The sequence below is a fragment of the Fringilla coelebs genome, assembly GCF_963513975.1.
Source record: "Fringilla coelebs genome assembly, chromosome: 9".
Taxonomy (NCBI): Eukaryota; Metazoa; Chordata; class Aves; order Passeriformes; family Fringillidae; genus Fringilla; species Fringilla coelebs.
In genome coordinates this window covers 16957838-16984190 of record NC_140067.1, presented here as the reverse complement: position 1 = coordinate 16984190, position 26353 = coordinate 16957838, and the positions used below count along the sequence as shown (strand labels likewise).

The 26353-nt window shown below is 36.5% G+C and overlaps 1 protein-coding gene across 2 annotated transcripts in view; it reads left to right on the top strand.

The window, feature by feature from the left end:
* Window positions 1-26353, top strand: part of EVI5 (ecotropic viral integration site 5) — a 70842-nt gene that overhangs the window by 6287 nt on the left and 38202 nt on the right. For both annotated transcript variants that reach the window (XM_084211518.1, XM_084211517.1), the window contains exons 2-13: window positions 4780-5009; window positions 8966-9155; window positions 12102-12326; window positions 13278-13352; window positions 14011-14136; window positions 14931-15074; window positions 16105-16194; window positions 16302-16399; window positions 17780-17840; window positions 19755-19808; window positions 22107-22139; window positions 22700-22846. In XM_084211518.1, coding sequence (XP_084067644.1) covers window positions 4861-5009; window positions 8966-9155; window positions 12102-12326; window positions 13278-13352; window positions 14011-14136; window positions 14931-15074; window positions 16105-16194; window positions 16302-16399; window positions 17780-17840; window positions 19755-19808; window positions 22107-22139; window positions 22700-22846 — 1392 coding nt within the window. In that variant the 5' untranslated portion in view covers window positions 4780-4860. The remainder of the gene's footprint in view (window positions 1-4779; window positions 5010-8965; window positions 9156-12101; window positions 12327-13277; window positions 13353-14010; window positions 14137-14930; window positions 15075-16104; window positions 16195-16301; window positions 16400-17779; window positions 17841-19754; window positions 19809-22106; window positions 22140-22699; window positions 22847-26353) is intronic.

The following is a 26353-nucleotide window of genomic DNA, read 5'->3' as shown; positions in this document are numbered from 1 at the left end:
GCATGATAGCTGGCTGACTCACTAGCTACATCTCCTGCATGTGTCATTGACTGAGTTGGTTTAATTTGTTCTACAGATATTAGAATGCTATTAACTTTGAAGCAGGAAGGAGACTGGGTCTATGGAATGCTATAATACTGGCTTGAAACCACATACACAGTTTCAGACCCAATTATGTCAGACTTCTTTTTGTATGTAGAGTAGTATGGAGATTACTTCCTGTATTCTGGAAGTTCCCATTTCTTTCTCTTTTCATGAAGAGAAGAAATAATTGAAACAAATGATACATATAGTAGTGTTTGTGTAAGGCTTGCAGTTATTTTTACTTTGTCATGTGGTAAGAATAATTGAGACAGTATTTCAAGATATCTGTAATCTTTTGGGTAATCAAGATATCAAGATATAATTGCTTGATACAAATGTTCCTCAGGGATATGCAGGAAAAAGGTAGTAAGCAAATTCAACATGTGCAGTGAAATACCTTTTTAAAAGAAATCTAAATAGGCTTTTTTAGAAAAAAACAGATTTTTGTCTGGCAAATGCAAATACAAGAAGTGCTAGCATAATTAGGCCTTCTGTAAGGTGATGCACATTACCTGAGTATTCTCAGGGAAAGAAGCTTATACATTTGTATGTAATGTGGAATGTTGCAGTCTACCTTTACCTGGCCTTAGTTAAAATATTTTATATGCAGCCTCATTGTAGTATTCCTTTGAGTAATTGGGAAAACTAAACACAGTATTGTAGTCCTCTTGGTAATAAAGCCTTGTAATCATCAGCTAATTAAGGGTACTAAACATAAAGTTGAAATGCTGAATTTTATATATTTTAGTTGGTATATATATATGCCGCATATCATGCATCTGTATTTATTATCAATATGAATATTTATTTTCTTTGCAATATTTTAGAGGATGTAGCAGACAGGTCTGTGTCTTGCCTAATTGTCTCATCAGGTGGCTGAGAACTGGTGGTACTTTTGTTTTACAGTGGAAACTGTGTAAGAGTACAAAGTCTTTGGTAATTATGTCTTGTGTCCTCCCATTGTTTTAAAGATCAATATGTTCAAACTCAAAATTCACACCTTTCTTTAGGAGGGATCTGCATGACCTTAGGCAGGCAGAAGCCAATGAATAGTCCCTGTGCTCTGGGTTCCTTAGCAAGCTGAGAGCGGTGTAGCTGTTAGTAGGACTGGGAGCCTGAGTGAGCGTGCCTGCTTTGGAGCTGGGAGATGTTAGTATTTAAATGGAACCAAAAGAAAAGATATACTTAAAATAAACAAGCAAAGCCAAACACCTAAAATTACTAATGATAAAATATACTCACTTTCAAAAATCCTGGTATGTTATAATTTTTAAAATTTATAATTTTAATTTTTTAAAAATAATTCTATACATTGTCATTCCAAATCAGAGTATTTTATTTCCACTTCTCATCAAAATACCAATTTGTTCTCAGACTAGAGTAAAACCACACAGAGGAAAGAAATGCTAAAAACTGTGCATGTGACTTATGTTACTATTAATGTTCTGATACATATTGGATTCTGGAGGCAGTTTACTAGAGCCATAGATATAAAAAAATGTAGAATCTTCTTTATTAATGAAGTACACATTTGTTGAGATCAGGTTTCTTGGTATACAGCCCAAGGTTTTCTCATTTTCAAATTTAGGTGACCTGTTTTCTAGAAGGTCCTAAATCACTTTTCAAAATTTACAGTAGTGGCAGAAGATTTCACAGAGCTAATCTTTGAAATTAAGGTAGGCGAAATGATGAAATATGAAAAATCCTGTTACTGTATCCTATTTAGGGAAATGGATGATGAACACATAGCTAAATACCTTCATGTCTTGGTTCAGGAGTCTTTGCTGATGCTGACAAGTTAAGAGAGCTGGCTTTAGATATTTAGGAACCCTGGAAAAGCTTGGCAAAAAGAATGTAGGTGTGACTAGTTAGCTGTTTGATTAGAATTGTGTTTTTCTTAATTTAGCTTGGCCCTAGGTGACTACCATAACTATTTTCCCCCCAAAAAATTCTTCATGTGTTTTTGATGCAAATTTCCCTGTCAGCCTTTTCATCTTCAAACATTTGCTTTTGGTAGTTGTGCACTTTGCCTGCCCTGTGTGTCAATATTTTCAGATAGCTGGCTAGAAATGGTTTTGGGGTACTAATTCTCTGATACATTCTAATGCACCTCTGAGCTGCCCTGAGAAACAGTATGGTTAGGCACATTGTTTTGACTGACTTAACTGCTGTCTTGCATGCTGCTCTTGACCATATATTTTTTTATGTTCTTCACATATTTGGCTTCTTCACACTTGAGTTAATTTTAATGCCCTGTGATATGTTGGTGAATGAATGTTAGGAAGATTCTTGATTTCTGTCCCTACACCACCTCCCTTCAGCTGTCTTACTGTACAGTATAAGCCTCATCATTTATAGGCCAGATTGACCTTGAATTTTGTTTTATGTCTTAAGTCTTTCCAGTTATTTTACTTTGTGAAAAGATAAAAATTGAATGCATAGGGTTTTTTCCTGTTTGCACCACATAGGGTATTACTCAAAATCATTGCTTTTCTAATCCTTATACCTAAGATTCTTAGAGCAGTGACTCCTAAAGCCTGCTGCGTATGGCAGTCATTTCTACTGTGGGGAGATTGGCCCTGGTTCTGCCAGCATTTATTTTTGGAATTACTTGTGATATTTTAAGCAGTTTAAAGCCTTTGAGAAAATAATCAGTCTTAAGTGAGATGTATGGGTTACCTTCATTATAATGTGATTTTATTCAAAGTGAAACAGCAGTAATTTATCCTTTCATAGCAATAGTGAATAGAGGATATAGACTGAGTGAAATATTAATGCATGTATTAAACTTAGAATTTTGAAACCTCAAGTAATTTTCATTCCCTTCTTTTATAAAAGATGATGTCAAATGCTAGTGTTGGAAGCATTTTTTTCCAAGATTATATTTAAAAGATATGTGTTGAGATCTTTCTGGTTTGGTTGTTGTGGGGCTTTTTTTTCTTTTCCCTTTTTTCTTCTTTTTATATACCTGACTTTTGCTGTCCAACAGTGACAAGAACCAACTGGAACCTTTCTGATGCTTATGTTGGTATCTTACTATCCCCACCTGTGGTTTGTATCCCTGCCTCTGAAGACTTCCAGCAAAATTTGATAACCATTTTCAGAATGAATGCTAAGCATGTGGAAATTGGAAATTTCTTCTAGTCTTCTAGGAGAGCTCTTAGGTGTCATGTTGTTGTTGAAGAGTAATTGGGAAGGTTCATTATCACTTTTTTGGGTTTGGTCTGTGTTGTTCTGCTTGTTTTCTGAAGGCATTCGGTGTGTCTTCTTTTTGATATGAAGTGAAAATAAAATACTTCTGGATTTGATTGACATGAAAGTTCTTTGTAGCATTGTATCCAAATAAAAGCTTCTGTTTCAGCAATCAGTCACTAAGTCTATAGACTGTGCTTCAGTTAAATGCACAGTGTGATGAGATGGAGTTTTTTATTTCACTTGAAATTTTGCTTTAATTAGATTCTATTGGAGGATCTTTGGGAAGGGATTTTTTCTTCCCTGTAGCTCAGTGTCTTTAGTATCTTAGTAATTATTTATAGGCTGTACTGCGGAATTCTTTGTGGCATTGAGTAATTCAGTGTTTTGAGGAAATCAGCAAAGTTCAAAATAAATAGTTACCAGCAACACCACTTCAGAAGTTCCTCTTCAGCCTTGGTTTTGCCAAGTTTTAACATTTGCTAGGCAGCTAGCTCTTCCTCAAAGGTGCACCTGGATTTCCTCTGAGTTGGGCTGGGGAAGGATTAAGCTCTGAGTTACTGTGTGTCAGAGCCTCATGTATTTTCAGAGGCTGAAGGGAAGCTCTAGTGAGGGGTTCACTGGAAAATGCCTCCAACAGCTGCTGTTCTGTCCATTGCACTGGTCAAGAAGTAGCAGCAGATAATGATCAGCACCAGTTAACCTTTGCTTTCCTGGGCCCACTGATTCCCTGGCTCTAGCAGCACCTCTTGCTTTTTCCCCAAAACCCTGGGGTCTGTCCAGGCACTGGCAGTGGAACTGGGGATCAAAGACACTTGGTGTAGGAGTGACCTGAGAAGAAAGTGAGGAAAGAAAAGAGGCAGCTGTGTGATGCCTTACTGTGGGACTTTGAGCTGTTGTAGATTTATGGGCATAGATTCTTGATGACTCTTTTCTGCACACTGGCAATGCTAGGGGATGCTTTGCTTTGGTGTACATCAGAAATGTGGCGCCCCTGCTCCTTGTCCTGGCACTATAGGGATTAGTGAAGGTGAGCAGTGGGTGGTCTGGGGGGGTTACACTGATATTCTGCTTCAGTGTCTATCAGTAAAGTAGTTGATTGTTTCTATATCTATATTTCTACAGTTTCTGTGCCATTATTTTAGTTTCTCAAGATGTTTTAAAATAAGCTTTTATTTCTATTTATTTTTATAATGGAAAGTCGGAGCTGATCCTGGATCCTGTGGTATTTCTGTACTGCAGAGATGAGCTCTGTGAGTATACATCAGGAGTTTCTTGGGGTTTGTCTTTGTGGATTAGCAACATACTTGCATGTTACTTCTATAATACTGTATTGCTGGTGATGCTTGTGTTACTTCTGACAGCCTTGGGGTCCTGGAGAAATATAATCTCAGTGTTGCTTTGTGCATATTGTATATTTTTTCCTTTGTTGGATGCAGCAGGTTTGCTGGAAAAAAGGAGTTTAAAATGGACAACTTTTGCATCCTGTTCTTTGTGTCACAGGTGGCGACAGACAAGGTTGCAGGCAAGCTGAGCTCCACTCTCTCATGGGTGAAGAACACGGTATCGCACACCGTCAGTCAAATGGCCAGCCAGGTGGCGAGTCCATCTGCCTCCCTCCACACCACATCCCCCTCCACCACTCTGTCCACACCCGCCCTGTCACCATCCTCACCAACACAGCTGAGCCCAGACGACTTGGAATTACTTGCTAAACTTGAGGAACAGAACAGGTGAATGGAAAACTTTTTGCTGTTTGAAGTATAGTAATGGGACTAAAATTGGTTTATAGCAATTGTAGCATAGAGGCTGTTAAAGGGGAGTTAGTTAAAAATTTCGTGGCACTGCACTTCAATTTGAAAGCCCGAAGATTTAAGAATTTGTATTTCTGTGCTGTGTTTTTACAAGTTATGTTTTTGTGAAACTCTAGAAGGTGTTTTTCTCTACTGGTTTTACAGGAGTGTTTATAGCTGCCTCTAATAGTAAGAAATTACACTATGATTTTTAGTATCCAATTTAAAGTAAAGTATCCCAGGGATAAGACTTGTGTATAACCTTCTTACCTTCTACGATCATAACTGTAATTTCTATTAATTTCTTGCAATCGTAAATCTTTCTCAATTCTTTTTTTTCCCCACTTTTATCCAGTTCTTGTTTCAGCTACATAACCTGCTGTGTAGAGAGATAGAACCATGCTCAGCCACCATCTTGCTCTTACACTGGTCGTGCCTGATGCATAATATCTTAATTAAATTCCTAATGAGTTTTTGTCTGTTCATCTTGCCTTTTTATGTATAGTAACAGTTTTCATGGTAGTCTTTCCATGTACCTATTTATCTGCACCATGTACAATTGAAGATGCAACTTTCAGGTGGATCTGTTGCTCTTGATGTGCACAGTGATGCAAATTTACAAGATCACTAAGAAATGAAATTGGACTGTATAATTTCTTAATGCTGAATTTCCAGAAGCCTTACTCACTTGCACTTTTGAGGCAGGACTCCTAAATCATCTGTCCTTTTGCAAAATCTGGTTATATTTGACAAGTATGTTTCAATATTTTTTAGACATTGGCTGTTAACAATTTGAGCTCCAAGTAGATTTTTAGACTTGGCAGTTAGCTGCAGGGCTTTGTTACCTACTGGAGATGGATATCCCTGAGCTGTAGTGAAGTGGAGGTTTGATAATTTAGCTCAAACTAGCTTCTGTTCCAGCTTCAATGAGAGTGCTGGCCTTTGCACTGACGCAGTTGAGGTACTCTATTTGATTGGGTTGGATTTCTTTGGAGGTTTTTTGCTTTTATTCTTTTTTGGTTGTTTGGTTGGTTGGTTTGGGGAGGGGGGGTTGCTTTTTGGTGGATTTTTATGTGTTTTTCTTTGGTTGTGGTTTTTTTGTGTGTTTTTTGTTTTTTTTTTTTTTTTAATATTATTCTTATTCTTGCTTGGGAGGGGTTGTTTGCTTTGGGGTTTTGTTTTAGTTGGTTTGTTTATTTGTTTGTTTTTTCTCTGCTGAGTCACTTCTGAGGGTAGTAACTTTCAGTGGAGGAAGCGAGTAACTGGGGGGAGGGGAGGTAATGCCCTCTGTGTCACCAGGCATGTCTTCTCCCATGTCTGCATTCTGCAGCCTGATAGCACGACAATTTTAAGGAAATTTGATACATCTGTCCAGATTTTGACAATAGAAGGAAGCTTCTAGAACCACCTCATACACTCTTCCTTGTCTTTAAAGATGAACTCCATTTAATTTTTGCTGTGCACATGAAAAATTATCAAAAGAAGCAGAAAAATAGTTAAATTGTGCTTTTTTAGAAAGCTAATTTGCATTTAATCTGAGGCTTTCTAGTCTGTTCATGACAAAGCAGCTAACTTGTATTTGAAAAGCAAACTGTTCTTTGGACTGCTTATCTATGTTGGAGTGTAATGTCTTTACATCTCGAGCCCATCTCATTAAGGCCAGCAGTCAGACTGCCTGGCTTGTTGAAAGAACGTGAGTTTGGGCTTTCTGACTCAAGTCAGCTTTCTTCATTTAGTAAGTAAACTAGCCAATCTTGTCTGGTTTTATTTCCTTTTAGCCAGACATGTTGTTAGTCCCACACTAGTCTTGTGTGTGAATTCTATTTGGAGCCTGCCCTATCAAGTGTATCCTTGCTGGTGAGATACTGCCCTTTAATACTGAAATTCGATGCTCTTGTGCTGGCTGCACTGTAGTTTCAGAACAGTTTGCATCTGCAGTTTAGCACAGTGGCACTTTGTTGACAATTGTACTCTGTTCACAGGGAACCATTCTTTCTGCTTGCTGGAAGAATGTTTGCTGTGGATGTTTGTAAAGGTTTTGGGTTTTTTTAAGCTTTTATGTCAGAAGGAGAATATGAATTAGGTAACAGTTAGAAGAGGGAAGAACTCAAATTGTTTCAAGCTTTGTCTTGTAGCATTCTGTAATCTAATTATACTGAAAGTCCCCACAGAATAAAGAGGAAGCTCAGTCCAGAGTCCTGGTAGAACAGTTTGGCATTAGTAAATCATTTATAAAGTTTGAATGAAAGAAAACAGTGACTAAACGTCACAGAACTTGCGACTTACTGTGAACAGAACTTCCTGTTTTCAAATCTAAGGACAATGAGTTTATCCAGGTAAGGTCTAATTACAAAAACTTAGTATAACTTCTACAAAAACCTGTGAAAACTGGAAGTGTCTCATTAGAACCTTGTTTTTATAATCTTAATGTTTATTCTGTGTTTTTTCCTCTGTGATCACTGAGTTTGGTTTTAAGGCATTGTCTGGGATTGAGAGAGTTTCAAACTAGTTTTTCATTATGGATCAGTATAAGCCAGGTTTCTAAGCATTTGAAGTGGATTTTTAAAGTATTGCCTTTAAACCTAAATTTTATGCATTCCATTAATAAATGGAAAATTATTTGAATTTTTAAAAAATAAAATCCCAAATTAAAATTTGTCTTGAAAATGCTTTTTTTCCCTTTTTTTTTTACCATTTAACTCTTTTCCTAACAAAATACTCCTGCAGAAACTGTGTTATTTATCTTCATGAGTTGAATTACTTTTTCCCTTGCTTTCATAAACACCAGTAGGTGAAAGCTGAGATAAGGGAAAGCTAGTAAAAATAACTTCATTGTAGCAGAGGGCTTAAATGTTGTAGGTATTTCTGTATTATTAAATATTAGGTATTTCTGAGATTTCTGTACCATCTCAGATACAATATGCCTTGGGCTATAATTTGTTAAATATCTAAAACATAACCTGACCTTGCTGAAATGCTGGGGGATTGACTTTTGTACTAATTTTTGAGAAATTATTCAACCACATGCCTCCAATATACTGATGTTGGAATTCTTAGTAGGTAAAGCACAAATGGAGCTCATGTTATAGCGAAACACTTGCAAGTTAGTCTGAATTCTTGCTCTTACCTAAAACATGGTCCAAAAAATTTCCCCTGCTTATGGGGCTTGATATTAGTTGAGGATAAACAAAGCATTTCCTTTTTGCCAAGTCCATGGCCACAGCAATCAGCTCACAGAGAGGTCTCCTCAGGAACTTGTCGAGCACTTAACCCATCTTTATTTGTACTTTTCTGCTGGGCAGCTCCAGAGGTTCTCACGTTTGAGCTCCTCACTTTAATTGCACATTCATTGGCTCTACTAGTCACTTGTGTTGCCTCGTCCTTGGTCTGCAGGTCTGGGATTTCTCCCGTGTGTTTATAAAGCACAGTGTTCATTTGTGAACAGTTGTCAGCAAATGTCAGTTGTTTTAAAATTGCTTCAAAGGTTTTAGTTGTTCTGTCTTCATTTATGCTGTCAATTTTCAAAAAGTGTAATCAGGTAGACTTACAGTCTTTTAAATGACTGTATTTTTTAAGCTCTGTGACATTTGATGTTATCATTGAGGATATTTAACTTCCTTAGGTTTTCTTTGTCAGTCTGATGCATGACAGCTGTGGGTGACGTTTTTATCTGTTTCTTAAAATGCTGCAGTGTGAACTGTTCTATCTGCAGGTTTACTTGAGATCTCAAGAGAAAGCAGTAACATTGAATGGTTTTTTTCACATTGAGTCCAAATGAGTGCTGGTGAAACTGTTTCACTGAACCTCGGCGTGCGTTCTTTCTCAAGAAAACAACTAATAGTGCGATCCTTTGATTAGAAGAACTTGAATTTGATTTTTGTGTGCTTTCTTTGCAGACTTTTGGAAACAGATAGCAAATCCTTACGATCAGTAAATGGGTCAAGAAGAAATAGTGGATCTTCTCTTGTATCTAGTTCATCAGCTTCTAGCAATCTCAGCCATCTTGAAGAAGACTCGTGGATCCTGTGGGGGCGGATTGTGAATGAATGGGAAGATGTACGGAAAAAGAAAGAAAAGCAAGTTAAGGTAGTTGAAACTGGTTTTTGGATTTATTTTTAATGTGATATAAATGATAGTGTTTTATCTTTGTGATGGGCTTATTCTTTTAAAATTAATATGTAAGACAAACTTCCAGTTGAATCTTTCCAACCCTCAGCCTTAATGCTTCCTTTGTAACCTTCCTATGTGCTGTCACCCAGCAAATGTCTCCTGCTGAAAACCAGATGCATTTACTGTATCTTGAATACTAAAGCTTTTGGTTTACTTCTGCTGAGAGATTTCCATGAGTGCAAGGATGATTAGCTTCATCTTTCCAAAAATGGAATTACTGAAAATCAACAGAAGGGCATCTGATAGTTTGATGCTCTGATTACGTATGTGTATGCTATGCTGCTATATACTAAGCAGCTCTCTTTAAAGCATTCTTAATAGGGGAGCTGATAATTTTACTCAAAGGCTATGATAAGTTTAGGTTTTTGTGCTTGCCAAGTATGTTGACCCCAGAGATGACCTTAGGCAGAAGAACACACAGTTTCTAAATTCTGGATATATTGGATGAACTTTGTCCAGTGTGTCCAGTCTGGGTTAGTTGTGGTCATGTACAGAAGTGGGGTTCAATTACACTTTAAATTCAAACCAAAAAGCATTTAGTGCATTTGAACATATCCATGTTTCAGTGGCAGCAAGCAGAACAGCGTGGGATTTTTTTGTTAGCAGGCAAGTCTGTTCTGCTTTGGTTCTTTATTGGCTGTAGTCTGTAGTTTTATGTGCAGAATACAAATGTGTCAGGGTCTTTTGAACAGTTTGAAATGTGTGTCTATGAATAGGTTGTGGGAAGGCAGAACAATGGGCTGAAGTAAAGTATCTTTTGTTGGAGCAGTTGTGAAGAGAGAACATGACTTGAGAGAGGAAACAAGGGAAGAAAATAAACTAAAGATTTCCTGCTTGCATAGGGAAAGCAGTTTCTGGAAAGGTGTTCCAAAAGGTCATGAAAAGAAGGCCACAGGAATCTGGCAAGAAAAGGAAAAGTGAGGTGGTAATAAGATCTGGTTCATTAGAATTTGTTTGAACATTTACAAGTGTCAAAAGTGTCACTTGTTTTTGCAGCTAGCCAAGTACAATTTGAGGAGTATTTGACTAACTTTCAGGAAATATTTAATTATATTGCTGACTTTGCTGTTAAATAATTCCCAGTATTTTTTTGTTGAAAGTCAACCTTAACTGTGAGTCTGCATTTATGATGGAATATCAGAACATCCACACCTATTCCCTGATTGTGCCAATAGGTAAATAGGTAGCAGCATAGGTCTCTTTTTGTCCTGGCTGTAAAAGCTGGTCTTAGGTTATTAGAAATCTGCAAAGTTTTTTAGGCATAAGTGTCCATACATTCCTCCAAAGATGATGTGTTCCATCCTTTACATCTCTCAATCCACTTCAGAACTTGCTTCTTGTTTATGGAGCACTTCTGAAGGATGACTCAAGTCCTTCTGTTCAGTTCACATGGCATGTCCAGTAGATGTGTTTCCTGCTGTTCTTTTAGGAAAGTTGGAGGGTTTAACTCTAGTATTCTGTCAAGGAGGTACATTAACAAGGCATTAGTGAGAAGTTTCTTGCTTTATTAGTACCCTTGAGGCTTTAGATGACTGGTGTATAGTCCAGTTGTGTTGACAAAGGAGAGGGAGATACAGCTGTGTAAAGCTGATGTATTAGGGTTCTTGTCTTGGATTGGGAATCTTTTAGGAAAAACACCTTGGTGTTGTGTTGTAGACAGGAGAAATAGTTGGAGTGGCATTACTATGGTGGTTCTGCAGAAGGATGGATTGAGAGCTGAGGGATGTTCAAAAATCAGTGATGCAAAACTCCTGCAGCACAGTTTGAGCTTAAGAAAAACAAAACTTGAAAGGAAGAGTCTCTTTGAAAGTTATCAGTGTTGCATTAATTAATTGTAATGTTGGAGAAGTAGGAGAAATATGTGGAACAAACAGGAAGAAGAGGAAGCTTTGCAGAATAGGAGGTTACTCTAGCTTCAGGATAAATAATAATGAAAGAAATTAGCCTTTAGGATACAGAATACTTGATAACAATTCTTAAGGTACAAAAAGCCATTAAGGTACAAAAAGGAAATAATCTTAAAGACAATTTTCTAGGTCAGACTGATTCTAGTTGCAGAACATACCATCAAGAGTCTGTTAAATTCCTGAATAATGCTTCTTTCTCAGTTTTCCGATCAAGCAGCAAGACTACGTGTCCTTGTGATTTCTTAAAGGACAAGTAACAGGTTCTTAGCTATACTCATCTGGGCATGTTTGAATTGTATAATACCTAGCAGAATTTTTTTTCAAAAGATAAATTTAGTTAATTTAGTAGGTGTAAACTTAATGTTTTCTTGGCGCAGTGTCTGAAACTGCATTTAAATACTTTCTTAGAAGATAACTTGGAAATACTGGCACACCAGAAAAATTGAACACAACTTGTCATGTTTGGTAAATGATAGCTGTACTGTGCAATTTTTTTGTTGCAGTTGACTGTACTACAGTTAGTTCTGTGTTTTGTCATTTACCTATCTTGGTAGTAATTTTTAGTCATGATTTCTTAGGTCTCAGTTACTACAAATATTATTAAAGGTGTTATCTTCAGTAATCTTTCATGAAATATAGACATCACAGTATTAAGTTCTGTTTAATGAAAGTTCTTGTATAATATTATTTGAATATTCCGTTTTTCACATAGCTTGCCATGGATAAGGAACTACTTTCAGTAGCTAATTTAGCCACTAAAAATGAATCAGAGACTGCTTAATTTTGTGAACTTAATAATCCCACTAAATTTGATGTTATAAACTGTATGAGGAGGTTTTGCCATGATGTAAATTTTTTTCTGAAATTGTGAGGAACTTGATTTCAAATTGTTTTTTCTCTAGGTTTATTTTTTGTGATATTTTCAGGATATATGAATTGTCTTTTTTTACCTTAGGAGCTGGTTCGAAAAGGGATACCTCATCACTTCAGAGCAATTGTTTGGCAACTTTTATGCAGTGCTCAAAGCATGCCAATTAAGGATCAGTATTCAGAGCTTTTAAAAATGACATCTCCTTGTGAAAAATTAATAAGAAGGGACATTGCTAGAACATACCCTGAGCATGATTTTTTCAAAGAAAAAGATAGCCTTGGGCAGGAGGTCTTGTTCAACGTAATGAAGGTGAGTTGGTATTTCAGCCCTTGAGAATATATTAGCAAGAACATGCACCAGCTTGGATTGCCTTGTAGATAAAGAACTTGCACCAGTTTCATGGGTTATAAGTTTTTTTTAAACCATAGACACTGGGATGGTTTAACAAATCCTGTTTTAGTTTTGATGGCATTCCTATAAGTTTTTTATATCTCAGAAGGTAAAACCAAGTTGGCATTAAAACAAAGCCACATACTTACTGCTGATTGTGTAATGGACTGAAGTGTGCCATGAATTAAAGTAAACAGTGTTGCCTGAGACAGGAACATTGGCAATCAGAACTGGTATTCAGTTTGCAGGTATTTTTGAAGTGCACATGGCAGGTTCAAGCTAATGTGCAGTTGTTCCAGTGCCCAAACATAAAATGAAAATGCCAATGTAGCATTGTTTGCACTTAGTCTTCACTGGAGGTTAAACTTTGAAGGTCAGACTTTTCCATAGAACATGGTTTCAACGGAAAAGTTGGCAGGTTTCCAAACATAGTAATTTCCATAACTCTAAAACAAAGATGCCACCTGCATGAACATTACCACATTTCATCCATCTGTAAATAAAACTGCAACACATATTTTTTCTGAAGACCACTTGTTTCATTGTCTGGTCTGTCGCCTGTAAAAGTAGTACTTTGTGAGATTTGTATGCCTGTGGTCTCTTATCTTTTACCAAATTCCTGTAGTTGAAAGCTGCCTGTGTTTTTGATAGGTATGCCTTAGTTTTAGCTTTGTATGTGCTCAGAGAGCAGAGTTTGTAGCAGCAGGTAGAAACTAGAACGTCTGACTAAAATTTCTGGATAGGATGTCTGCCCTTGTTGAATTTGAGAAGAGGGAGAATAGGTTATTACCAAGATAGCAGAATGAGCCATGATTACTTTTTATTGATAATGAGGTTTTAATTGTTGAGAGTTTTAACTTTATTTTCCAGGCTTACTCTTTGGTGGATCGTGAGGTTGGATACTGTCAAGGAAGCGCTTTTATAGTTGGATTGCTGCTTATGCAGGTAAGAATATTTAAAAATATGTGAACCTTTAAAATCCATGCTAGAATGCATAATATATTGTGATGGTTTATTGGGATTTTTTGCAAAGGTTTTTCTTCATAATTTTGTTACAATGGAGCTGTTAAGGACAGCTGTTTAGTCTGGAAATAAAATGAAATTTACTTGGTATCATTCTATTTGTGAAGTTACTTGTATTGGAGTGGGAGAATGTATTTGTTTCTCAGAGCTAAGGTAGGATTGCAGGCTTGCAAGCTATTTTGGTGAATGCTATTTCAAAAATAAATGAACTTCTTATTTCTCTTCTATTACATGGAATCTCCTCAGAGTTCAAATGAAACTACGCAGTTGACTTGATTATCTTAAAGCTTCCTTCGTATTATTGGTTTTTGGTTTATGACAAAGGAGGGTATGTAGTAAGAAACTTACAGACCTCCATTTCAGTTTAGAAATTATTTGCTAGAATTTAATATATACAAAATAATTGGAATAATTTGCTGTAAATCTCTTAAACAAAACAAACCAACAACCAAGAAAAATGCTCCACTGTGTGCACATGCACACACACACAAAAGCCCCACCCTAAATCCTCCTAGGCATTTACTCTGATATATCTTTGTTTGTTCAGAGTTTTTACTGTGCTTTTTTGTTTTTGATATAGATGCCAGAAGAAGAGGCATTCTGTGTGTTTGTTAAATTAATGCAAGATTACAGACTACGAGAACTCTTCAAACCAAGCATGGCTGAACTGGGCCTTTGTATGTACCAGTTTGAATGCATGATACAGGTACATACAAAATCTATCCAACTTGCTCTTCAGTAACTATTAAAAAGGTACTTGGGAGTTACAGCTCAAGAGTAGGCATGTCTGTTGGCTAACAGGCTGCAGTCTTGACAATAGCTAGTTTCAGAACTTTACAACTAAATGCATGTGGCTCTGGGAGCATTTTTTTTTTTAACCTTGGCAGACAGTGACTGGCTTCAAACACTGAAGCATGAGGATTTGTATTGCTGCAGTTTAAGCAGAGGAATGTTTAATTCTGTTTGAATTGAAGACACTGAAAATCTTCATAGTCAATTTATAGTATCTTAAAAGATGAAAATTGGGAGGTACCCTCATATCTAGAATTGAAATTGTTTTCAGATTTGGAATGCAGGTTCTTCTTGGTCAGGTTGATGGATAAAAATAGGTTTCTGTTTTGAGATCCAATTTCTAACGTGGTGGTCAAGGGTGAGATATCACATTGTCTTAGATGTTTCAGCTCTTTTTAGTAGCCCATTCTAGTTATTACTCAGGGATTTACAAATTTGACTTCCCCTTAGGATCAGGAAGTGTTTTATTTATCTGCTTTGCAGAGTAGACATTCTATAGGATATTCTGTATTGGGACTTCAGTTGCATGGTTATTAATAATGATTAGTCATATCTTTCCTAGTCCTGTTGCTAGTACAGGTCCTATCTCTACTAAGTATCAATTACTTTCTTATATTCAAAATTTGTCAAAAACACATCTGCACTAAAACTACAAGCAGAAGCTTGTAGCTTAACATACTTGTGTATTTTATTCCTCTTCTTTTCCAGGAACATCTTCCGGAGCTTTATGTGCACTTTCAGTCTCAGAGTTTTCACACTTCTATGTATGCATCGTCGTGGTTTTTAACTATATTCCTTACAACTTTTCCACTACCAATTGCAACGAGAATATTTGATATCTTTATGTCTGAGGTAACTACTAAATAGTGGTCATATGTTATATTTCAAGAGTAGCTGTTGAAAGCAGTTATCTAGGTAGTGGTATAAATCCCATCATGATGGACGAATCTCATAATCTTGCTTTTTATTTCTTATATTGATCAGATTATTTTAAGGGAAGGTGTCTGTGTGTGCAGTTTGTCAAGGAAGAGAGCTAAGTCACTGAATGCTGATATTGTGTGTAGCTTTGTGCTCTAAGCCTGTTGAAGTGTTCCCAAATCTGTTCTTTCTGGGCGCAGTGCACTAGGATTGTACGCAGCAGGGATATCCATTCCTCACTATTATGGAGAGTTTGCAGTGGAAGCTAACGCTGCTTTCAGGCCAAAGTTGAAGTTCATTGGGGATATGCAAGGCAAGAAGAGGGAGTGTTAGTTCTTTTTATTGACCAGATGATGATGAGGGCCAAAGAAATTTCAGGAATTATTCAGTGTCATTATCACAAAGACACCTGTGCTGTGTTTAGGATTAGAACTTTGCACAATTTTAACTAGTAACAAATCATAGGTTATGCTTGCCTTCAGTCAGCTTTTAGGAAGCAGTAAGTCAAAGGTGGATCCTTTCAGCTTGCCCTCAGGAAAGTCCAAGATGGGGTATATAGTGAGAAATTCCTTTTTTTTTTTTTTTTTTTCTTCTCCCAGTAGTTTAACTGCATTGCACTGTGTCTGAAATTAAAATAGCTTTTTTGAGAAGTACTGGGGATTTTTCTACTAGATATACTTAAAATGGTTGATAGAGTTGACCTAGAGAATTCCTGTCATTTGAGATTTTGCCTTATCACTAACTTCTCTGAGAGAGATATCTGGCATCAGGACAAATAGCCAGATTGCTTGTCCTTGGAACAAAAAAAGAAACACAGAAGCAATTTGTTGAGAGATCTTTTCAGTAGCCCTTTTACTTGTGCTTACTTGGGTGAGATTTCCAATGTTAGTAAATAGTAGAAAAGCTCTGTGCTGTTGACCATGGCATGAATAATTGTTGGATATTTTTTGACTTCTCTTTTCAGGGTTTAGAGATAGTATTTCGAGTAGGTTTAGCATTACTTCAGATGAACCAGGCAGAATTACTGCAACTTGACATGGAAGGAATGTTACAGGTAAGCTATTGTTATAATAATTTTAAGAGATATCTGAAATGTGTAGTGTGTGTCTATTTCCTTGCAGCTGTTAATTATATGTAATCTTGTGCTCTGATTGCTTTTAGCACTTTCAAAAGGTCATTCCACATCAGTTTGACAGTGGTCCAGACAAATTAATCCAAGCATCTTACCAAGTCAAATACAATGCAAAAAAAATGAAAAAGTAGGTATTACATTTTGAGAAATAGATTGTACTGTTGCTGAGTTACTGTTTGTTTACCCTTAAGAATTGTTATTTGGTGTTTCATTTTGAATTTTTCATCTTTACATTTTTTGGGGGTTTTATACTATATAAACAGTAAAAACTGCAGTTCTGTCTGAAAACAATAAGATTCTAAAGTAGTATTTTCTATTTTTCTTAAATATAATAAAGCTATATCTCATTTAAAAAAATAACTAAAAAAGCATTTGAAGAAACTGCAAGTTATGGCGAATTACAGCACTTCTGTAAAAAGGAACTGAATAGGAACGTTGGGTGGGGGTGGTTTTCTGGTGGGAGGGGAGATTGTTTTTGTTTTTTTTCAGGGTGAACGGAGATAAAACTTTTGTGATCTGGCCTAAATTCTGAAGATTTTAGTTCTCAGGAAATGGAAGAATAATCATGGTGCTAAAGAGCGCGTTTATAGTCAAGATTAGTACTATTTAAAATATAAATTGATAAAACTTTGGGGTAACACTGACAACAGTAAAACAACTTTAATTTGGGGTTTGAAATATTGAGAATACTGCTACTTGTTGTTTTTGTTAAAGTTAGTTGCATGTCTCTTCTGCCGTTGGTAAATTTTGTTTTGAATAGCAAGCTGCAGATAGTGTGATTTGCCAGGGTTGAGTTTGTTGGGTCGCCTGTTGGTTGTAAAGTATCCTGTGTTCATTGTTGCACTGCAGGTTGTGCCCGGGGTCTTCCAAACTGAATTTGTCAATCTTTTTCTTTTTTTCTTTTTTTCTGTCAGCAGCCTATGATCAGTAGAGTGAGCAATCTTCTCTAAAAAAGAAGTAACAACAAAGCTTTCAGGAAAAATATTTTCTTTGCAAACCAGTACAAGTGTATGCAGTTGAAAATCCACCATTTCAAGTCTGAACTTCCTGATCTGCCTTCTGTAGAGGCATTGTTATCTCAGCTTGTGGGTTTTTCTTTTCATTTGGTTTGCTGGGGAAAGGCTAAAATTGGTTTATATTTAAGGTATTTTTCTCAGATTTCTTTGCATCTTTGTCTTCCAGGCTTTCCAAGCTCTGATTTCTTTTAGCTGAATCTATTGATTTGATGACTATTTACATAAAGGGGTTATTACAGAGTAGCTCCAAATTGCTGCCACTGTAATGTATCCAAGCAAGCTCGTGCACTCCGGAATGCTGGTTCAGTCTGTTCATATGTACTGAAACCTGTGTTTAAATTTAAGGTCCAGTCTAAGCATTTACTAGAGTGCATTTGAGAGGAAATATCAGTAGTCTGTATCTCTGTTCTACTGTTATTTGTTAGATATTACACCAACAAGTAAATTATCCACAATGTTTCTGACCATAACTTACTATTTCTAATTTTTAGGCTAGAAAAAGAGTACACTACAATAAAGACAAAAGAAATGGAAGAACAAGTTGAAATTAAAGTAAGGAGCCCTCAACAAATATATTTATGAATAAGTTTAATTCCTAGATGGGGGGATTACATGTTTGATCTCTGCATGTAGCAGGACATAATTAAGGCCCCCAAATTCTTTTCTTTCAGCATTTATATTTGGGATGTCTGTTCATAAAGGACACCTACAGTGAAATTATTGAGACTTCTGGTGGACATCAAAAAAAATAATCTTTGGGGACCTTCTGTACTTATTTTTTTAGTATTTCCTGCTGACAAAAGCTTAATAATAGATGCCCTCATTTATCAGAGGTTCCAAATATGCTGGTTTAGATGTAGGTGCTCCACACAGGAGGTTTGTATGACACATGTTAAGATAAACTTCATAGAGTGCACTTGAGTGGTTTGTCTTTGATTTTAATATCTTGATTTTTCTTATGTGTTGGATTCAAATTGTGGCATCTTCTGTCTGCAGTCACTTTTTCTTTTGGAGCTTTTGCAGTTAATACAAACTGGGGGAAAAAACCAAGCTGCCAGTGGAATTTATTTTTCCCTTTTTACTAACTGACCTACTTCCTGTATGTACCTAATCACTGCATCTTTTTGCTTTTGTGACATAAATAGGCTTTTGATGCCTTTTTTTCCTATTTCACTTTTTTTTTTCACAGCATGTTGTTTGATCTGGATTTTCTTCCTTGTGGTTTTAGCCAGTTCTATGAGAAAAGACAGTGGGAGAAATTATGTGCAAGTGTATTATATAAAACTTTGGTGAGGGAATTAGGTACAGCCTTCCTTCTTCCTGTCCACTGCTAGTCATTTTGCCTTTCAATATCAGTTTTTGAGGCATCAGTTCTTCAGAAAAATGACGGTGAGATGCACCTGGGAGCATAAAGGTATTAGGAGCCTTTTCAGGCAGTTTGTTATTGTACCAGGCAGTGAGCCAGTTAGCAGCAGGAATATCTGCTGTAACAGCAGCTGAAATCAGGTTTGCAGGGCTCAAATGACAGCTCTCTGCAGAACAGGACAGAGTAAAACCATATGAAAGACAACTGTAACTTTAGATTCTAGTATATTAACTCATTTCAAATCCTTTCCTGCTTCTTGCCACCGTTCCCCCTCCAAAAAGGAGAAAGCAAAAAACCTCCCCAAAACAAAAACCATAAAGCCCACCCCAACAAAAAGCAACCAAAAAACCCCGACCAAACAATGCTAAGCTATCTGTTTCTAGACCCTACTTTGGGACATATGTAAATAATTTCTGACTTAGCAGAGCCTCTTAGCAGAAGAGACTATTTTAGGGGAGGTAGAACCATATTTTGAGTTTGCCTTTTAGCCTGGCAGAATAAAGCATTTGCTGAACTGATATCCAATCCCCTCTTCTGAGGGGTACGGATCTCTTCTATCTGAATGCTGACTGCTAAAATTTACAGGAAGTGCACTTGTAAAGTATAGAGTTCAGTACCATTCTTTCTTACTTCTGGCGCATTTGAGGTAATTCTCAGTATAACCTTACAGATTAATGTAAATTCTTGTGAGGAAAGACAAGGAAACCTTGTAGCTGCCTCATTAGCCTGTCCTACTGCAGGGAGTGCACTGTCATGCCCCTTCAGAGTCATGAAGACTTTGACCCTGTTTATGAAGGGGAGGCTGTCCAGTCTAGTGTGGGTCAAGCCCCATGGTTCCCCTGCAGACATACAGCTTTCAGCAAATGCAACATAGACGGTTTCACATAACATGTGTTCTTGTTTTTGCTGTAGCAAGCTGTTTAAACTCATATTTTGAGCTAGTGCATAATATGAAAGGTTAAGACGGTCGCAATTTATTTTTGTATTTATATTGATTTTCATGGATGTGATGAGATGAAAATGTTGGTAGTTTGCTTTGCTTTTATCAGACTTTCAATTCATAACTTGAGAAATGGATTTGTGAACTGTTTACCTTCCAGAGGTTAAGAACTGAAAATAGACTCCTAAAACAGCGCATTGAAACACTAGAAAAAGTAAGTATATTGGGGATTAGATTTAATCTCTGTTAATTTAGACTTTATTGACAGCAACTTCATTATATGAAATGGGAATCTCAGAATTTTAGTTTACTGTTTTCCTGATAATCTGGTGTTAACTAGCAGTGCTTAGCCGAAGAACATGGCTATCACTGAGCAATGATGGTCAATGCTTTGAATGTGTAAGGTTATGTCTACTTCTTAGTGATTATAAAATCAAAGATTTTGACATACTCAGTTTGTGTTGTACTGTTTTCTTTCTGAATTAGAAGCGTATGTTCAAAGTCCAGAAGACTCCATGAAATAGTGGACTGGTTGTTTGGAAAAAAGGTCATTGTGTGAGAATCATCAGTTTTGAAAATCTGAAGTTGCTTGATGTTTTTATGTAGGAGCAAAATGACAGACCTACCAATGACCAAGAGATGTTGCAGCATTTATATTGAAAACAGGAACACTGCCATTCATTCGTTTTGTGTGGTTCTGAGGTTTTGGCAATTCTGGGTACCTGGTGGGGAGAATATCCAAAGTCTTATTTCTCTTATGTTTAGTCTGGAGTAGAGTTTTGTTAGGTTTTTTGTAACTGACTGAAACTTCAAAAGTATGCATGAGTACTGCTGTGGATACCTTGCCAACTGTTCTCCAGTGGCCTCTACTGTATTCTGGTATCACACTTGCTGTGGCAAATTGCATCTGAGCTGCTCTAGAGGCTCAGGAATGAGAGCATTCCTGCCCATCTTAAGCATCAACAAGGACCATCTTTCAGCAAATGGAATTAAATGCTCTTATGAGTGGCAAACAGTTGTTCATATTTCATAGGGAAGAAAATGGTAATGTTTCAATTAAGAGTGACATAACTGAAAGACATCACACTTAGGAAGTTAAACCCTAATGCAATTGCTTGAAAAGAAGTTGGTCTGTGTCAAATTCTGATTAAATGGTTTCAGAATTTAGTTTGGAAAAGATGCATAATAAAGGCATGTTGTGAAAGTTGTGACCAACAATACAATTTTATGAACATTATTTCTAGTATTGGAGATTTATAAAATGAATGGAAAAGAGAAGGCTCTCTTTAAGAAGCTGGAAGCTGTAGTGAATCATTTCAATGACCTTGGTAAATATGTAATAGTTAATACCATTGTTTTATACTTGTAGAGATTTTAAATCTTTTCTTTTTTTAATTCTAAAGTCCAGGATAACCTGCTGCATGCTAGTGCTTCTGCAAATTCTGTGCTTAGAATTTCAGAATTCACCTTCAGATTTTCCCAATCTGATTGGAATCAAAACAATTCAAAATTGGAAAACATTACCTATTAATAAGAATTCCTGAAGATCATTGTCATCGCAGCATTTGAAAAACATCAAAAAGTGTGAAAAATACATTAAATTCTTCTGTTGGAAACTTACTTTTAAAATATTTTTCCTTTATTCAAACCATCTGATTTAGTTGTGATTTCCTTAGTGTACCTTAACTTCTAAGAAATAGCTCTTATCTACTAGTTTGAACTTCAATTTTAATAAAAGCTTCAAGAACAAAGGTCTGTGAATAGATGTATTTCTCTATTGTAGAATGTTCAAAAAAATTGATTGGTTTCAGGGGTGATAAAGAAGAAATTAATTGAATGCAACTGCAGGGCAGTAGGGCTTATCAGTGTGCAAAAGTGAAAATTTTTTTTGCCAAACTCTGGCAAGAAAAGAGACTATGAACTGCTGAATGAGTTAGTGCAGGAGTTCAGTAAAACAGAACATTAGCTGTCATGTTGACATTTCCTACTTGTCTGTCAGTTTGTACCATTTAACTGCCCTGCTTCTTCTTAGTGGAAGCTGTAGTTCTGCATGAGTGCCTCAGTGCTTAGTGGAGTTCCCTCAGTGCTCAAATTATGCCTTTGTTTCATGTTGTGGGGGGACTGTAGATCGTGTCTTGCATCTGTCTGTTTGATCCTATCAGATAATGCTTTGGTAACGTTCGTTAATTCGGGAGCAAGCCGCTCAAACAAAAACAACCAGTCTCTTGTAGGTGAATTTTAAATGTTACAGAAATCTGGCTTTGAAAACTTTTTGTATCACAGATGGACTGTGTTAAATCTGTTGCAGAAAAGGCTGCTTCCTGGGATCTTTGGACTGAGTTGCCTTCATTTATATGAAGAGTTGTTAATTCTGCAAAGAGTTTGCACAAAAAATGGGTAGAATTTGGGCATTTTCTTTCTATCAGCTCTCAGTCTTTTTTGTCACTATTTATCAGTCCCTTGTATTTTGGTTTCCCTTTTCCTCATTCCTGTCTGAATTTTTCCTTTGTAGGAAAGTGCTTCCTTGGCAGATAGATTGATACAGGTATAGTCTTTTAGTCTTTTACTGTATTGCTCTCTTCCTACTCAAAAAAACCCAACTGCTTTAATGCATGCATATTTGCATGCTGTATTCTATCCCTGCTTTGCTGATTTGGAATAAATACAGAGCTAATACATCTTGCTAGAAACTTGTTTAATTTTGTTTACTAAAAATATATAAACCCAATACCTGCACGTTATAGTAATTTTCCTAACCTATTATAATTTTTTTGTACAAATTCCTGTGGCAAATGGATTCTATGACACTGTATTAACAATGAAATTGAATATTGTGAGCCTCAATCTGTGCATGTACAACTGAGTAATAATGCATGAAAGGAATTTTACTGAATGCAAGTGCAGAGCTGTGCTTGCTAAATGGATGCTGAACTTTGTAATAAAGTACTAAAGCAGCTGTTTAGTACTACTTGTCCTAAAATTTCTACCAATTGTACTCTGTGCTGTTTGCAAAACCAATCTGATGAAATAAGCAGCTAAGCATCACAAAGGCAGTTTTCCTTGGATTTGTCATCAAGTGCTTAAAAAAATAAATTATGTCCTAAGGGACAAGTGACAAGGGCCCAGGAGGCTGAGGAAAACTACCTCATAAAACGGGAGCTGGCCACCATCAAACAGCAGAGTGATGAGGCCAATACTAAACTGGAGCAAGCTGAGAATACCATCAGGGAGCTCCAGCAACAGCAGCAATGGGTAAGGAGCCTGGCAGCACATCATCTCATTTTTTCCCCTCACATGTGTTTATTTTTCCTCATCATTATATGACATGGTCTCTGTGCTGTCTTTGTAAACCCCTGTGATTTGCATTCTTAAAATAACACAAATTGGATTAAATGAAATTTTGCTCTGTTCTACTGATAGATGAGATTCATAACCCTGGATTGGTGTAAGTTATGAGTTAATTAAAAAAACTAAACAACATACCCACAATGAAATGCACCGAGCAAAAAACCCTACAAACCAACCCAAAACCCTTCCACCACACAAGAAATACTAACAAAAAGCACACATACAACCTCTGATAGCTCTTAATGCTGAGAATCTAGTCATTGCAGGTTGTGTCACTCTGAATACTCAGATTTGAGGATTGATTCACAGTGCCCTTATCTAGTGTGTCATTTAAGTAATTTCTTTCATGTTGATGTTTCTTCTGGGTACCCATATTTGGTTTTTTCCGAGTATGCTAAAATTTACTGCTTGCTGAAGTAGAAGAGTATCATCCCTGATTTTGCAACTACAAAACTTGATTAAAAGGTGTGGATTTATGGGCATGTGGAGCAGGAAGATAAATTTTAGTAGCCTTTTATAGTGCTGTATTTGTGTGCACTCTGTGTTTTAGGTAGTAAAATGTTCAAGACTTCTGACTGTTGCTGTAACAGTGAAGTTATTTCCCTAAGACACTTGAAATGCTCAGTGTCTTCTCTTTGGGGGATAGGGGGAAGCATTTTAGCATCTTCACTTGCTGAATAAACTGTGCACTACTAGTGTTGATGTGAATGTCTCATATTGTTTTAAGTGGTATCCAAGTACTTGTCTGGAGTCTTGGGAATTTCAGGTGTATGAAATAGGACTTTCTAGAACTAAGTATATTGCAGCTTCTTACCAGGTTTCTTAATGTCAGTATGGCAGTTTGTTTTACATGTCTTCCATCAAAGCTCTAGAAATACCTGTGTCTCATATTGGAAGGTAAAGATGAGATTTATTGTTAGACTGAAAAGAAATCACAGCTTAAATGCAACATTCTATTGCGTTTCAGGGTAACAAGATACATATTTTGGAATAGTTGTAAGAAGTGATTAATGAGCTATTACTCTCTCATGTGAAATACTGCTTTTTATAGAACTTGAACAATTTCTTTAGGGGGAAAAATATGAAGAAATTATGATTAAGAAGATGGGGATGGTCTAGTAATACTTTCCAACATTTTTAGATATGTTATAATCTTTCAAGTGAAGTACAGTGAGAAGTGTTTATAGACTTTTGGATATCCAGCTGTATTGTCTGATTACAATAGTACACACGCCTTTGGAATGTATTTTTTAGAGACATCCATGTTAATGATCTGTATGCAATGAAAAGTTATGAGAAGAAGACTGAGATACTGTATTTATTTGCCAGTTGGTGGGAATATGATCTTTAAAGGCAATGCCCTTATGCTGGGGACCGTACTGAGTATCAATGATGGGGAGGCCTGACAGGTTGCCTAGGTATGGGAACTGATCCTGAGCAAAACCTCAGATAACTGTGGATTGTAAATTTGGCTGGGTTGGAGCTGTGGGTGCAGACAGCTGGATAAGTACTGCAGGAGCGGAGAGTCAATAAAATTATGAGCACGCTTCCTTCTTTCCGTGCTTGCAGCATTGTTTTCCTCCACTTAAACTTGAACATGGCTATAGGAAGTTGTCTGACTCTGTGTGTGGAACTGAGACTGTAAATCTGTATGGTTATAGACACAGATTTGTGTCTAATAATATTTGTGCTGGCTTATTCAGAAGTGCAAGGAATACGTCTTTGAGACTCATCAGAATTAGACAGTGTGGTGAAAGAGTTAAAATGGTTTAAGTGAGGAGCGTTTGCGAGATCCTGCTGCGTCAGTAAGACGTGTAATCGAACAGGCTTTTAACTGTTTCCAAGCGTGGGAGTGGGAGCAACAAATATAAGGAACTGCGTGCGTTCCGGGCGCCACCTGGTGGGAATGCATGGATTTATTTGGAATTTTGACGTTTTACTGTACACTTGGTAATTTTTTGTCACTTGCTAGTGCTAGTAGCTTTATTCTTGGCAATACTCATTTTCAGTATTGTCTTGTATCTGTTTTAATGTTTTCTTCTCTAATTATTTCAGCTTTGTTGTCAGCAAAAAACCCCACTGTTTTGTTGGTAGCAAAAAATTATCAAAACAATAGTATTTCTAAGAAGGTTAACATAGCCTTTGTGAAAAGGCTATTAATTTGTATTTGAATATTATCAAGGGTTTATTCCCTGTTCTATGAGATTGGATAGCATAGGTTGGATGGCTTAAGGGTAAGTATTTTCAATACTTACTGAATCTGTGTCTGAAGAAATTCTCCCCTGCAACATTTATGAATACAGAGGTGGGTAGAGGAGTATTCTTTTGATTGAAGCCCAAATTGCATACAACTTTTTTTCCTGTGCTAAACTATTTATAGGGAGTTTTTAGTTGAAGCAGAAAGACTTCATTATGAAGTGTGGAGTCTACTTAAAGAGGTAATCATTATACTAACCTCTCTTTGGCTTGTCTGGTCTTTAAATGTGGAAGCTTGCCAAAGGCAAGTCATGGTATGTTACCAAGTGATTAAGAGGGAGGTGCCTTCTTCCTCATACCGCTGGTAAATCGAGAACTGCATAGAGGAAGTTTTGCCTGACTTGAACAAAATGCAGTTTTCTTTTGAGGCATGCTAAGAGCAATGGTATTTGAGCAGTTAAGGGAAGGGGTAATCAGCCTGTTGTAACTTACTCCTGATATTATGTGCTGAAGGTTTTATTCTCTGTTCTTTTCTCCCTTGTGTTTCTAAATGAAAGGGGTAGCTTCTTGCTGGATGTAAACACCTCCAGAATGCAAATCTTGTCTTTCCCTGTGACACTGTAATTGTCTATGATTACCCAGTTCATCAGTCTGAATGCTTTAAAATTGAATCTGATAAACTGAAGGCTAATCAAGCTAAAATTAGTTCACATCTTATTTTAAATAGGCTCTTCAGCTATCTTATGTGAAGATAGAATTTTAATTGACTAAGCATTCAGATGGAAGCATATGCATTTTGCAAGGTAATTTATAGTGATGTATTTGGTTATTGTTACAGCAACTTCATAATGCATAGTTTCTTTTCAGAAACTCATGCTAAAATGACTAATAATTAAGAACATAGTAATTGATATTAGGAATATATGCTTGTAAATGAGTGTTGCAACTTTATGAAAGGCTTCACTTTATTTTACAGTATACTTTTCTAATACTGTGTTCTGATTTGTAACAAAAAAGCAGAAAATAATAATACTGTATTTAGGGAAGTACTACAGTTAGTGCTCAAATGTATAAACAAAGTTAGCTGGGAGCTGCTGAATCATCTGTTAAGGGCTCTTCAGTATAGTGTACTGAAGAAACATTGTGTAATTACATCTGTCATCAGCCAAAATAATAATTGGTATGGTTATGTTTAAGAAAAGCTGGGTGAAAATA